General features: G+C 32.8%; 1 protein-coding gene across 1 annotated transcript; it reads left to right on the top strand.

Moving 5' to 3' along the window:
- The first annotated feature begins 821 nt into the window (after window positions 1-821).
- Window positions 822-12,853, top strand: LOC104877858 (beta-galactosidase 10). Its single transcript, XM_019217597.2, has 7 exons — window positions 822-969; window positions 2,237-2,543; window positions 6,492-6,558; window positions 9,364-9,452; window positions 12,237-12,330; window positions 12,476-12,563; window positions 12,698-12,853. The coding sequence occupies exons 2-7, from the start codon at window positions 2,332-2,334 to the stop codon at window positions 12,796-12,798; spliced, it is 651 nt and encodes a 216-aa protein (XP_019073142.1). The 5' UTR covers window positions 822-969; window positions 2,237-2,331; the 3' UTR covers window positions 12,799-12,853.
- Window positions 12,854-15,541: the final 2,688 nt, after the last annotated feature.

The raw sequence follows: 15,541 nt of genomic DNA, 5'->3' as shown, positions 1-15,541 counted from the left end.
TTATCATAGTTATTAGGTATAATATAAATAATAATAAATAAAAGAAATGTATTTGATTACCTATGTATTAAAATGATAGTCTTCTCACCTGTTTATGATATATGATTTTTTTAAAACCTTGGATAAATTTGGCTCATAAATGTGTCTGATTTTAATGCAAATTTTGGAATTTTTTGGCCATTATCACCTGTAACCGTGCCTTTATGGTAATTATCAGGGTAAAAATGTGAATTTATTGTCGGAAGTGAAGTTGGCACTCATGCGGACGTTAGAAGTAGGTTCTATTCAGCACAACGTCCAAGAAACGCTCACTAAAACTGGAAAACGAATCACATATAAAGGAGATTTCAGAGACAACCTTGCTCTCTACTTTCATTCTACTCATGCTTTCGTATCAGTTTCTCGCATTTTCCCGAGAAAATCTCACGTCATTTCCTAGAAAAAGCCCTACCACCGTATCGTTTCGAACATCAAGCTGTGATAAGAGATGTTTCCTCCGGCTGACGACCCTCCCGATCTAGGGATCCCACCCAACCGCGGCCCTCTGCCCGTCAGGAGAAACCCTAACTCTAAACCTAACCCTCGCGTTCGTTCCGGCCATCGACGCAATGCCCGGCCGCATGGGATTCGGGGGGTCCGAGCTCACCGAGGCGCTCTATGGGAGATTCTTGACGTGTTCTTTTATTTTTCCTGCTTTGTTTCGCATCTGTTTCTCGCATTTTACCGAGAAAATCTCAAGTCATTTCCAAGAAAAAGCCCTACCACCGTATCGTTTCGAACCTCAAGCTGTGATAAGAGCTGTTTCCTCCGGCTGACGACCCTCCCGATCTAGGGATCCCACCCAACCGCGGCCCTCTGCCCGTAAGGAGAACCCTAACTCTAAACCTAACCCTCGCGTTCGTTCCGGCCATCGACACAATGCCTGGCCGCAGGGGATTCGGGGGGTTCGAGCTCACCGAGGCACTCTATGTGAGATTCTTGACGTGTTCTTTTATTTTTTCTGCTTTGTTTATAGTTGTTCTGATGATCATGCATGTGTCTTTATTTCAAGAATGCCCATTTCTGAATAGTAATATTTGCTTCCAAGCAAGACGTATTTTGGAATGACAGCAATGGTAGCAATGCTTAATGGTTTGTTTTTCTCTGTTTCTTTGATTTTTTAACTATGCTCTTTTTGTTTCTTTGATTTTTAATAATGCTCATTTTGGATATTTCAATGGGAATTCATCCATTTTCTCGGTAACCAAACCTGGTGGTATTTGTTTGTCTCTTAATTTATGTGATACATTTTGGAATAACGATATTTGCTTCCTAATATGAGAAAATTATTTTCAAAATGGTAGTCATAACAATGCCTAATTGTTTGTTTCCTGTTAATTTTGTAGAGCTACCAATTGTAAGTAAGTGTTTGCTGATTTGATTTTTCTAAAATGCATATATAGGATTATTGTATTGCCTACATTTTAGAGGAAGTCTTAAGGTGAATATTGCATTTTGTGTATTGCTTTTGCAAAGTAAGGCAATGGACCTAATCTTCTTCAAAATATTCATGAATCCTTCCTTTGGGTTTAAGGAGATGTAAATTTGGGGAACAGCTTTGAGGACTCCTGTTAAGAAGATTGATACTTTGTTGACAATAATCTCTATAGTTCTCTAAATAATAATATAAAAATGACTTCCTTTATTTTTTTGGATGCTGCATTGTGAGAAATAAGATAATTTTGCAAGGCTATTCATCCCATATTATGCTAATAGGAAAGCAGCGTATAAGAGCAATGCTAAATTGGTACATATGCCAATCAATCAGGCCTTTTCATTTCTTGTTATGCAAAAATATTAGTATATTATACCAATATTATGATCATAGGTATATGCCATTCTGATCATTATTTCAGTTTTTATCATGATGAAGGGAGCATAACTGATTAGAGATGCATGCAATAGCCATATACTGTTTCTTTACTTATTGCTGATGCATTATGCATTCAACAAATATTTTTAATTCTTCAAGGTGTTGCCTTGTTCAACTAATTGAATATTCTTTGAGAGGGACACACACAATAGCCATAACATTTCAGGTTATAACTTAGTGAACATGAATTTAGCTTGTAATCTGCCTAGCAATTAGATTGTAGATTTTCGTCTTTTGGAAGTTTTTCACTTTACTGTATCTGCTGCCATTCCATCACTTATGACTTGCATCAGCTATATCTTATTATTATATTTTATGATTTAGGTCCTCTATCCATAGAGAATACTCTTTTCAGAAATAATGGGGATGGTGCAGATTTTGTGAATATATTGCTAAAGCTTCCATTTACCCATTCTTTTATGCTCACTGAATCTAATCCTCCCTGGAGAACAAAATGCCTCTCGGTCCAAGTTCAGTCCAAAATTGGTCCTAGCTTAAAAACTGAAAGCATTCTTGAAGTGTTGGATTTGGGTCTCCAGGATGAAGCTGATGAGGTTAGAATTGAAGCTGTCATTTCTATGCCGGTGATTGTCTTGTGGTCTGGTCTTGATGTGCTCTTCAGAAGGCTGGAGTAAGTGAGCAATAAATTTCTTTACTGCATACTATTTGCATATTATTTGTATATTCTTTGTGTTTGATTTGATTCTTCTTGAATTATGTTAGAGAATCTTGTTGTTGTGGGTGTTGCAATTGGGAATCGAATTGCTTGGATTTGATTTGACTGTTCTGGATTTGTGTGGATTAATCTTGGTCTGATGAGTGTTGCAATAAAGAATTAAGGTTTATGTATATTAATCTTGCTTACAACCTCAAACTATTATGTATTTCAAGTCCTTCCTCCATCAAAATGTGATTTTTTACCGCTAATGCGGCTATCTAGAGTCAATTGGTTAATAATTAGTGTTTGAGTTGCATTTAGAATTTGAGAAGTTTTGTTATTGGAAAAGAAGTTTCTACATTTCTAAACTTTCTATTTTCTAAAACATTTTTTTTTTCTGAAGTTTCTATTTGAGTTTACTTAAAAATCTAGAAGTCTTCTTCATTAGAAACTCTTATTACAAGAAGTTTTTATAAAGTTAAGTTTCAAATTTTAGACAAAAAGTTACTAGTTTATTTTAATCTTATTATTTAGAGGTTTAGGAAATAAATAAGAGTCATAACAAGTTACTATATTGGTTAGGCTTCTTTTTTCATAGTTTTATTCAGGTTTTAAGGTTTTCTAAAGCTTGCTGATGAATTTTAAGATTCTCACTGCTATTTATGTAATTCTTTATCTACCCATTTTTTTGCTTCTGTCCAAATTGCTTTGAGACCGTGACTACTATGTGTGACTACTGGGTATATCTACTATGTGTCACTGCTATTTCATTCGTTGAATATCTTGTCTCTTTCTGTTACATACATGACATTTGTATTTTTGTATGTTTTACTTATTTGTTTGTTTGTTTATTTATTTTATTTTATTATCTTATGTTTTATTATTATTATTATTTATTTTATTATTTCTCAATCATGTGATTTCTAACTTATATTTATTCTCTTCTATTTTGCATGAGGAAATAGGCCGCATGTTTTGGAAAGGAGAATCAAGGTCAAAACTTTTTAAGAGAAAATAAGGTCAATAGTCTAGAGGTTTGTTTTTTTTTTTTTTTGGAATTGAGAATAAAAAAGAGAAGCTTACCTTTCATAGAGAGAGGAAAAACTAAGGGGGATGAGGCCAGGCTTAGAGAAGGAAGAGTACTAGAAGCTAAGGAGATTATTGCTTGAAGGGAGGTTCTTCTAGGTATGGTCACCATTGAAAACTTGTACCTTTCTTATTTTCATATGACTGTGATTTGCTTTCTTGCACAATTCTGAGTATTCTATTGATTGATGGTGAACCTATGATACCGTTTTGTTATTCTCTTTTTTTTTTTTTTTTTTTTGGTTTGGGTCTAAAATGTTGTTTGCTCTTGCAAATGAGAATTTAATATTGATCTTGTTTCAATATCTGCGTTGAATCTTTCATGTGCCACTGGTCCCAGAACCCATTGATTTAAGCATGAAATGGGTTTCCATTTAATGAGTCTTTTGTTTATCTGTTCTCTTGGTCATACTTTGTTTTGAGATCATCCATCTCCATATTTGGTATCTCCATCTATGTCCTTATTTTTGGTCATGCCTTTGGGGTTTACTTTGATTGTCTAGTTTGTACTCTATTGTGATTGAGAGAAGAGGGTTGTGCTTTAGTGTGTGGTTATAGATTCATAAGTCCAATGAAGAATCTTTTTGATGTTTATGAAAAAGGAAACACGTTCAAGATGGAATGCAATCATATCCGAGGCTGCAATGAATGGAGATGCATGGAAATCATTCGAACTCTTTAGTATTATGGCCAATCATTCATGATTGTTCCTAGATACTATCAGCATAGCATTCTTGTGTTACAAAGGGGTGTCTGAAAAAGGGAATAACTTTTAGAAGCTAAAATTTGTGATTAGTTTTAGGGATATTGTTATTGGGTTTTGCCCCAAAGTCCAATCCTCGAATGTTGTCGAGAACTTAGTTGATGAATTCAAAGATTTTTATTGGTCCTGTCTATCACATGATCGACTTGTAGTTCTTGATGGTTAAGATATAAGTGTCATTGTTAGGCCTTTGGATCACCTAAATACATTGGATGCTTTGAAATTCCTTTAAGAGAACCCTAATATGGAAGAGAACAATCCAATTGGACTGGTGGGTCTTGAAAGAAGGTCTTTGATGGTCAACGGAGTAATTTGGAAATAAGGTCAAAAGCCAATTAGAGAATATAGGTTTGGATGGGGTTTGTTGTCATTGTTGGAGTTGAGTCAAGCACAATTGCTTGCCTTCTTGCTAGAAAGCTCTAGGAGGCTTTGGTGATTGGATGCCCGAAGACCATTGACAAGAATTGTAAATGCAAGGAGGATCACTAGATATTGAATTTAATGTTGCATGTAAAATAAACGCAAAAATAATTGGCCATGCATGGCCATCTTCAACTGCACTACCTTCTGACCCTTGCGTTTGTCCCTAGACTCTCCATCCAAAAATGAGTTTTTTCCTGTTCATAGACTTCAGCATGTATGGGGAAACTCTAACTTGTCCCTTAATTTGGTTAAATTCACCATCATTTAGTATTAGAGTTCACATTTAGTGGCTTGCCTGACCTGAAATTTGGAGAAAATGAAAATTAGAGAGAGAATCTATCAATGGTAAACTAGCATGAGCTGTAGTATGTGATATCAAGTGATTTAAGAAAGATGAAGTGAGATTCTGGATAGGTCATATGGAAAATGCCATGGGCCAACTATATTGTTTAATGGTGCTATTAAACCTATGGACCATTCTATACCTTGTTTGGATAAGAGGTCACGATGGAAGAAAGTTCTTCATTGTTCCACATATGGGCATCTAGGTTGCAAGAAATCTCATCTCAAATTTTTTTGTGATTTCTATGATTCCTTTTCTAGGAAAGTCTATTTGGAAAAATTAAAGGGGTTTGCATGTGATTGTTCCACTATCAGTACTTAGGATGTCTACCTATTTGCCACCTAGACACCAAAGGAGCAGCCCATTGTGTATAAAAGTCTGCTGCCAAGGTTGTGCTACAAGGATTGTTGCCTACCCGTTTAGACAATGTGCATGATGAGAGGCAACAATGATCATAGGAGCAATGGTCGTCACACTCAGTGAGTTGGTCTCCTAGCTTCCACTTGGTGGGGACCTCTTGAGCACTCGTGCTGTTTGGCAGACGAGAAAATGTGATTTCCAAGTAGATACTTAGTGAATAGTGTTTCAATTATTGCCCTGTGGGATGAAGCTGTTCTCTTCTTTCGCTTTGGTTGGTTGGTAAGGGGGATCTGTCAATTCTTGTCTTCAAATTTTTAAGTCAAAGATCACCAACTTCGGTGGGAAGAGGAAAACAATACCATGGCAACCTTCTAGCACGTTTTATCTTCAGTTTCAGTCATCCAGAAATGAGAATCTGCCATTTCATAGTGTGGATAGGTTGCAAAACAAAAAATTACTTTTAGTGCCCTGCATTTTTCAATTAAAAATGAGTCATTGTAATGCTTTGTAAGGGCTATCTGGTGCATTGAACCTTTAAATCAAACATCACTCAGTAATTATTAACCAACTTACAAAAGTTTAATCTGCTTTAAAGTACATATCATCAGTTAATTTGACAAGCTCTCATTAACCTCCTAGTTTAATAACTCAACATTAGTAGGATCAATCTCATGGATATTTGCCATTGTTCCTGCTGCAAATGTTTCAGTATGAATTAGCTGTTTTGCCACATACAATTGCATTATTAAAAAACTAATCCTCTGTTTGGTTTCCTGAGAAGATGAAGGAAAAGAAAAGAGTTTTTGGATCTTGGTGGGAATGAAAGTGCTATTGTAGCATTTATTTTTGACCTTCTCAGCAGCCAAATGGAGCATAGAAGAAGTTTGATTAGTGCAGAACAAAATTAAAATTACACTAATGATCAAGATTACTTCTTTCGTGGCAGCACTGAGAAGCCTATGGAGATTGATCACCACTTGTATGAATTTGGGTCGGTGGAATACCATGTCCAGGTAAAACCTTTGGCAAGTTTCTCACATACTTTATATACTACACTTGAAATAAGTTTTCCATTTTTCCCCCCGATCTTGATTGATCATTCACTAAACGGATTAATCAACTACTCCATCATGTATCATCTATCATTTTTCATGGAAAAGTTACAAATTCAAAACCATGGGATAATCTAGACTTAGGAATTACTCAGTTTTGGGAATAAGTTGCATCCTAGGGTAAAAATATTTTATCATCTTGGAACCATATTGAAATATTGACAAAATAGTTTCAGAATTTTTGTGTTTAACAGTCTTCTGCATCTGATTCCACATGACACCTACTTGTCAATAGCAACCCTACTACTGTCCCAAGCAATTCTGCACTCACATGGTCTTTCACATTACACCATAGAGATGATAAAGGGAATTTGTTATGATGTTTTGGAGGTTGTTGAACCTGCAAGAGAGGGATATCAACTCACTCTAAGACTTGATCTTGCTAAAATTCCACAAGGCAAAGGTTTGGTAATTTCAATTGACATTATTAATCTAACAATAGTTTATTAGTGCATAGATGCATTTTCTCATACCAATTATATTATTTTTATTACTATTAGTCTACTACTACTGTCATTGTTATATATATTATTATAATTCATTTTCTTATAAGTGAATAGATCTATTTGGAAGATGAATTAAATACTCGATTTAGTTGCTAAGAAGAATAAAAAAAAAAAATTAGGGTAATCAATGTAAAACCAAATTAATGAATAACCAATGATTTATGATTTTTGCATACCCTACAAATTTTAATGGTGAGACTCCATTATTTTTCTTCTAAGACATTAACGTTTCCATCTTTTATCCTTTATCTTACTTTTCCTATCTTTTATTTTACTTTTCCCCATTACCATAATTTTTATTATTTATTTTCCTCCTTAAATCCTAAAAGATTGAAACCTTAGTCCACCTATTTGATTGTATACAACCATCTTACGATTGTTCTACATCACAATTATGCAATTACTTGATTGGAGTTGACATAGAGTATTTTCAACCAACTTTACTAAGGGGTTCGATTTAGTTATACAACAACTTGACTGGTAGTCAAGTTAGGGTGTCCAGCTCAATTATATGCCACTAGACTAGTAGTCTACCACATTATTTTGGCACGTCAGGTTTGCCTGAAGCTTATTTCAACTCGAAACTAAGAGCCATTAAGAATTGCTTCTTGTTTTTAGCTTTAGCTAGAAGTTTAAGTGAAATCGAAATTAGAATTTAGGTAATTTTCTGAAAAAAAGGGTATTTAGGTAATTTTGGAGATTAGATTGTTTCTTATTATAATTATTTAGTAGTTTTAAAATTATCCTTAAAAGAAGTTTCTAAATTAATATTTTTTTCTTATAATTTGTATTTGATTCTTTTGAATTTAGAAGTCTTCTTTATTTTTTTATTTTTTTATTTGAAACAAAAGATGTATTTATTATGGTTAAATAGAAACATGAGAAAGATGAGTAGTCCTCCCTAAAATTATGAAAAACTGGATCAAAATATGATTGAACTCCTTTGCCGTACAAGGAATTTATACAAAATTTTATAAAGTAAAGAAAGTTTATAAAGCAACTCTTATAACAAGAAGTTTATAAAGTTATAGTTTTTTTTTTTTTTTTTTTTTTTGCAAATTTATTTTCTTTTAATCTTTTGAAAAATATTTAATAGTTTTAGAAAAGGAATTAAAATGTTAATATATTACTACGTAGGTTATGTTTACAGTTTATTCAATTTTTAGGGATTTCTTAAGTTTATAAATAACGTTAATTGATGTAAAATGAGATGAATGATTTATTATTATTATTATTATCATTATTATGCTTGACTCCATTATTTTTCTTCTATGTGAGACTCCTAGAAGGCCTGAATGAGACTCTAAAGGTTTCCTAATTTTTTTTTCTTTATTTCTTATTTTCTTATATTTTATTTTTACTTTCCTTGATTGACATACATTTTATTTCTTGCTCCACCTATCAAAAATAAAAAAATAAAAATTTCTTGCTCCTCTTCTTAAATCCTAAAAGATCGAATCCCTAACCCACCTAGTTGATGGTGGACTATCATCTTAGGGTTTTCCTACATCCTCAACAGCAATTGTAGGGCTACTAAGTTATGGTAGCAACTATTTGAAGGGAAATGGTTATTGATTGTGAGAGATTAAAGAATGCGTTTGTAATTGCAAAAACCAAAAGGAAAAAAAGAAAGAAAATAGAAAGGAAAAAATAACAAATTGGGAGAAGAAAGAAAAAACTTCTAGAATCACTCTAGTTGTCTTCCAGTATCATTCATTTCTATATCTTCTCTCAATCCACTATTCTGCTGTAATATTAAGTCTTCTCTCTCTCCCTCTTTCTCTCCCACTAACTCTTTCACAGTATGTGTGCAACATGTGATAAGTAGCAGCAGTTAAATTACAGTTTGCTTCTTATTGGAGTTAAGAATCAGTAGGAAAACAAAACAATAACAAATTGCAAAAGAGTTGTCTTTAGCTCTTTATTCTGTGTAAGATACGGTTTTCACTTTTCATGTAAGGAGAGAGCATTTTTTTTTTGTTTTTTTGTTTTTTTCTGTTTTACTTTTAATGCATATTGTATACATTGTGTGTATTGGGTGCATCCTTTCTTAGGTGCTATTAATATATTTTCTAATGTTCCCTTTAAAAAAGAACTCTTTCCTTTCTCTTTCTCCTTATTGTTCTCTTCCGATTGGTAAGGATTGCTGAAAATTTTGACTTTCAACTTAGATCACAACGTTGAATTTTTTTCTTTGCAGATCAACACTTGTAACTCATTCTATTGTGACCAATTCACACCAAATTCTCCAAACAAGCCCAAAATGTGGACTGAAAATTGGCCTGGATGGTATTGTTATAGCTAACTTTCAATCTTTAAATTATTGTAATCTTTATGAATTTGCATTTTAATATTGCATGGTAGACATCTATTCAATACTTCTTTTTTGTTTGGTATAAGGTTGGGGTTAAAATGCTTCTATGTGTTGCTTAATACCTCATTCACATGAAAAGAAAGTCAAAGCATTAGGTAGAAAAAGGAAAAAGATAATGAAAAAATTATGATATAAATTTAATATTCTAGTTATCTATATAAGAAAATGATTCTTGTTGAGTACCCATGCAAATTTAGTGTTGGTAAAGAATAAATGTCATATACTATTTTGTATGCACACATTTTTTTTTTAGTTTTTTTTTATAAGAAATAGCAAAATACAAGGAAGGATGAGCTATTCCTAAAACTAATTAAAAGAAAAATGATATAAAAAATGAAAAACAACATAGCCAACTAGGAATCTAATAGAGCATCCTAGAGAGCACATCAACAAAAATATCTCAGGGAGTAATAATATTATTTCCTCAGAAGCTTTCTACCATAGAGGCTATGCAATTATAATGCATTGATTGGTGAAAGACTAATAGAGAAGCCTTCGACATGCTTACTAGCGATAAGAAAACATAATATTATAAGTACATACGTATATATTTACTATAATGCATTGATATATACAAAAACTTCTAATAGTAATGTTTTAAAAATAATCCTCTTTGCAATTTTACATTTTTAAAAGATTATAGATTTTATCTTGCAAAAGTTGAGAGAATACTTTTTATCTTGGAAAAATTTAGAGATTTAGAATTAGTCTTGTAAAATGTTAGACTTATGTAATTTGGATTAAAAATAATTATATTTTATTGATTAAAAATAGCGATTAAGAAGATGATATCCTTAAGCCATATTTGGGAGAGCTTTTCAAATCTAAAAGTTGCATTTGAAGATCAAATACAATTTTTAGCAGTGTTTCCATAGAACTTTCAACCATAGGCTACACACTTCCAAACATGATTTATTTGTGTTTCGAAGAAGCAAGGAAACCTAAGCTTTTCTTCAAATTGATTTGTAAAGTAAATTTTTATTTAGTAAAAATTCTTAAAAATGTCATAATTATTCTTATTCATAAAAAAGCATTTTTAAAATATAGTTTTTAAGCTACAATTCAATCGTATTGGGGTAGTGATTACTTTTACTTCTATGTCTTTTACCATTAAACACTATCTGAAATAAGGTTTTAATCTTCTTTACAATCTTTGAATTTGATAAATAGTTATTAATATTTATATAAATCAAATCAAATCAAATTAAATAAATAATTACAAAACTATTTTTAAGTAATTTATCTTTAGGTGCTAGAGTGTGACTAATTAAATGTATAAATGCCCCTAATTTGGAAAAAAAAAAAGTTAAGCAGTTTATATAACTGGTCTTCATTTACCACCTAAGAAATTAAAGTATGTATTTTTTTTTTTTTGATAGGAAACAACACATGTATATATTGATAGAAAAAGAAGTGTAATAGAAGGATGAGGAATCCTCCCACCAAAGATGAAACTAAAGAAATTAAAGTATGTATTTGGTGCATGAATTTACATTATTTAATATATGAAAACTCTTATTTAAAAATTTGATTATTTTATGTCATTATGTTAAGGAAATCCAATGTCCATCTAGGGGCTTCGAGGACACCCATTCTCCATTTTGAAAGAATGAGTTTCCTTGAATTTAGGTGGCACCCACAAGTTTCCTGATTCCATTTCCAAAAATAAACATTAGAATATAAAAAAGGGGAATGGCTTCCTTTCATTTCATTCCTCAGGAATAGATTAAACATGCCTTGAGGGTAAAGGTTTCTTGATAATCAATGAGGTAAGCACTTAGTCACTAGTTTGGTCTTGAGGCTTTTTGTGGGATCCATCACTTTGTGCTTCATAGTAGACACCCTTTCACATCCAACTGTCTTCTTCATTTGTTGCCTCTTGTATCCTCCCTTGCCCCGTGGATCTTTCCTGCTTTTCAAGTTCTTGCCAAATGTGAGGTACCAACTAAGGTGAAAGAGACATTTGTTCTCTTGCAACCTCTGTTGAATATAAATATTTGAACTAAAAGACATGCTTTAATGCTATAGGATCAAGTTCTACATTGACCATTGTAAACCGAAAAAAAAAAAAAAAAACTAACAAAAAACACTATTGGGGTATTTGAAACAAATGGGAAAAACATATAGGACTTTGTAGGGGCCATAAGATTCAATTCCCATGAAGGCATTTAATTGAGAAGGTAAGCTACTATAAGAACTACATCACCCCAACATGCCTCCAATAACTTGCATAGAGAACATCAATGTCTTAGTAACATCCACTGAATGGTGGTTTTGTTCCTTTACCGTCATTCATTTGATTGATAGATAATTCCATGTTCAATAAAATACAAAAAAACTGCCATATGTCTATTCTCCACCACTATTAGGCCTAAGCACTTTAACTTTGGCATCATGAATTTAATTGTGTTTGTTGTGATCTTGTCCATATCCAAGAAAGTCTTGCATCTTAAGGATTATATACATATCAACTTTCATACTATTTTGTGGATTTTATTTTCAAACCAAAGTTGTTTACTTTCGATCTTTATCCTATTTTTTTTCTCTCTCTATTTGTGCACCAAAGGCTATTGAATACATCTAATGAATATGAGCCTGTTATGTTATTTCCTTTTTGGCCTCATATGGTAAAAAACAAGCTTAGTTGGTTATGCTATGTCCTTTGTAGCCACATAAAGTTACCACTTCATCTTTTTCAGGTCTAAAACATTTGGGGCACTGGATCCTCACGGACCACGTGAAGATATTGTTTTTTCTGTTGCTCGTTTCTTCTGGAAAGTGAATTACTACATGGTATTTAAAATAATTTTTATTTACTTGTCACACTTTCCACTTTACCTTATTGTTCACTCCGCATGCTATTTATATATAATTTGTAGGATCCTTTTTTATCAATTTCTGTGCATGACCTTATTTTACATTTTTTGTTTTGGTTTAGGATCATGGTGGTACAAATTTTGGTCGCACATCTGGTGGACCATTCATCACTACTACTTACGATTATAATGCACCAATTGATGAATATGGTGAGCTATCTACAATTCTTGCTCTAAGTATTAACTCCTCGTTTAAAAATCAGTACAAGAAAAAACATTATTACATCAAACCACATTTTAGCACTCCCATTCCAAAACTTAATTATTTCTCCATTGCCTTTCAGGTTTAGCTAGGCTTCCAAAATGTGGACATCTTAAGGAGCTTCGTAGAGCTATAAAGTCATGTGAGCATGTATTGCTCTATGGTGAGCCGATTAATTTGTGACTAGGTCCTTCACAAGAGGTGATTCCTTTCTCCTTTTAACCTTTGAACTTCCTTGGTATGTCACTATTTTTTTTTTTTTTTTTTGCTAGTTATAGTTATTAATCCCATATATTATTTAATAGTTTCTTGTGATTTCAAGTTGATAAATTTATCTTCTTCTTTTGTTTTAAGTAAAAGAGTAAAGTTAATTTCAAACAAAATGTGAATTACAATGTGAATAATACATAATTTCCTTTGCATCCTCACACAAAATCCAAACATATTTCTGGCAAGAGTTTCAATTTATGTATATTCGCTATAAATATAGTAACCAGGATAAACAATACCAACGGAAGAAGTTTTGGGTGACCTTTTGAGATGCCCAAAAACTTTGATTGATTGTTCACAATTGATAAATTATATTCCTTTTGTGAATGTAACTTCGATGGTCTTCCTTTGGAGCTTTATATCTTTTAAATTCAAATTAATTGCTTGTCCAATTTCCCCATAAGGATAAATTATTTCTTTTCTATAAAAAATATATCAAATTAGCAACATTAATTTGCTACCTCAAAACGTAGTCAAAAGTATCAAAAACACTTTTATGACTTATTATAATTGTAATAAGCCCTAAAGATCTCACATAGTGAGGATGCATGATTAAGCACTCACTTTCCTTATTATTCATATATATATATATATATATATATATATATATATTTTATAGATAAGGAAAAGTGTATATAAAGAAGGGAGGGGACACCAAAAATAGTGCCTTTAGAGTATACAAGAAGTATACAAAAGAAGCCAAAAGGCTCAAACAAGAGGGGGAGGGATAGAAACAAAAAGCATCACTTGCCCTTACTTAGAGCGTAATCAATTAATGAAGCTTACAAGCGAAAAATGACTCAAATCTATAGACACCCTAACCCAAGACCATAGGTTACATACAAAAGAAATTTTCAATCTTTAGAGCGAAATCTCCTCATTACCAAACGCTAACAAATTCCTTTCCTTTGCTTCTAAACTATCCAAAATATACATAAGGGGGCCGCTTGCCAAGCCTTTTTATGAGCTTTACCCACAAACAATCCTTGCCACCCAAAAAAAGTTTCCGTCACTGAACAAGAAAGAATCTAAGACACCCCAAAAGGGAGAAAAGAAGATTCCAAAGAACTCGAGTCTTTGCACAATGAAGAAGAAGATATAACATCCTCTTGGTGGTGACGTAGTTGTGCCAGAGAGCCATATAAAGACATGGTATAACATCCACTCCCTTGGCCTTTCTATAGCTACCTACTTATATTGTCATGATTTTAGCAATAATGACACAGTATCTGGACATGGTATTTGGGAATGTATTTGCATACAGGGATGATTCCACTTTCTTGCATAGCATTGTAGTTAGCACATTTGTTTTTCTTGACACTCCAGTGAAAAGATAAAATGTTAAGACTTTATAAAGATGATCCTACTTCTTATTCTTGTTTGTATATTCTGATGTTGCTTCTTTGTCTCATGATTGTTTCTTGTCTGTTTGTAGGTCTCAAAATTAGTGTGCCATAGTACTATTTTTTTCTTATAAAAATGGTGTTATTGGACCCTAATTACAAATTCTCTATTTGATATAATCAGTGTTTAAAATTGCTATTGAGGCTTACGTGTTGAGGATTGCCTCAAGGTGAGGCAATGTAAATTAGCCTTGAGGCTATAGCTTTACTATGATTTAATTGCGGCTTAAGCTTCACCTTTTTGAGGCTTAGAATCTAGAAACTATATCCTCAAGGCTGTTGGGGGCCTAGGGCTTAAGCTTTTAAATATTCAATTAGTTTCAGGCCTTTGTAGGCTTTTTAGTTGTTAACAACTAATTAAGTTGCGTTAGTGTATTACCATTTAGTTAATAGGATTTTAGTTATAAAATAACTGAGTTTGTTAGTTTGTTATTCCTTCTGTTAGACATAAAATTAACTGTATGTAAACATGAATCCAGAGAAGAAGAAACAAAGCTTTAACTAATTTCTTTTTCACTGTTCTTTATAGTTTCCTTTCCCTACCAGTTTTCTGATTTGGTATCACAGCTTGAAAAAAAAAAGTCTGAATCCTCTTCTTTCTCTTCCTTCTTTAACCTTCCTTTTGCACATGGAGTCCAATTCTTTGGAACTTTCAGTCATCCACTTGCAGTGAAGCTAGATGAAAACAACTTTCTGCAATAGTGTCAACAAGCCTTGGCTGCACACAAAGGACATGGACTACCACACTTCTTCTTCGAAAAGGACTTAGCTCCTCAAGGATAGTGATTAGAGAATTTGGCAAAAGATGCATATCTTGTATGATGACAATAAGATAGACTCTTGTTTGCTGTCTTCCATCCTCCATGAGGGAAGCAATCCTCCCTCAAATGGTTGGATCAAGCTCTTCGTTTCAAATTTGGCTAAATCTTGAGAAGTTATTTGTTTCAGAGTCTAAAGCCTATATTATGCGATACAAGATGCAACTGCAAACAACAAAGAAGGGAGAATCCTTAATGATAGAATACCTCCCCAAAATAAGAAGCATCACCGATGCATTAGCTTTTGCATGACATATTATCTATGAAGAAGATCAAATTTTACATGTCCTTGTTAGATTAGACTCAGAATATGATTCATTTGTTGCTTCTATAAACTCAAGATTTGAGGTTTGTCGTATGCAAGACATTGTTGCATTGTTGTCAGCACACGAAAACAAACTTGAATAACACAACATTTAAGTGATACTACTTCTA

The sequence above is a fragment of the Vitis vinifera genome, chromosome 10 (genome assembly GCF_030704535.1).
Source record: "Vitis vinifera cultivar Pinot Noir 40024 chromosome 10, ASM3070453v1".
Classification (NCBI taxonomy): domain Eukaryota; kingdom Viridiplantae; phylum Streptophyta; class Magnoliopsida; order Vitales; family Vitaceae; genus Vitis; species Vitis vinifera.
Note: the sequence above shows the minus strand (reverse complement) of the source record. Positions and strands in the feature narration are given on the sequence as shown.

Coding starts and splice junctions, on each gene's coding strand:
- LOC104877858 (XM_019217597.2), top strand. CDS start 2,332: ATGCTCACTGAATCTAATCCTCCCTGGAGAACAAAATGCCTCTCGGTC. Junction 9,453..12,236: donor ACTGAAAATTGGCCTGGATG/GTATTGTTATAG, acceptor CATCTTTTTCAG/GTCTAAAACATTTGGGGCAC. Junction 12,564..12,697: donor TGCACCAATTGATGAATATG/GTGAGCTATCTA, acceptor ATTGCCTTTCAG/GTTTAGCTAGGCTTCCAAAA.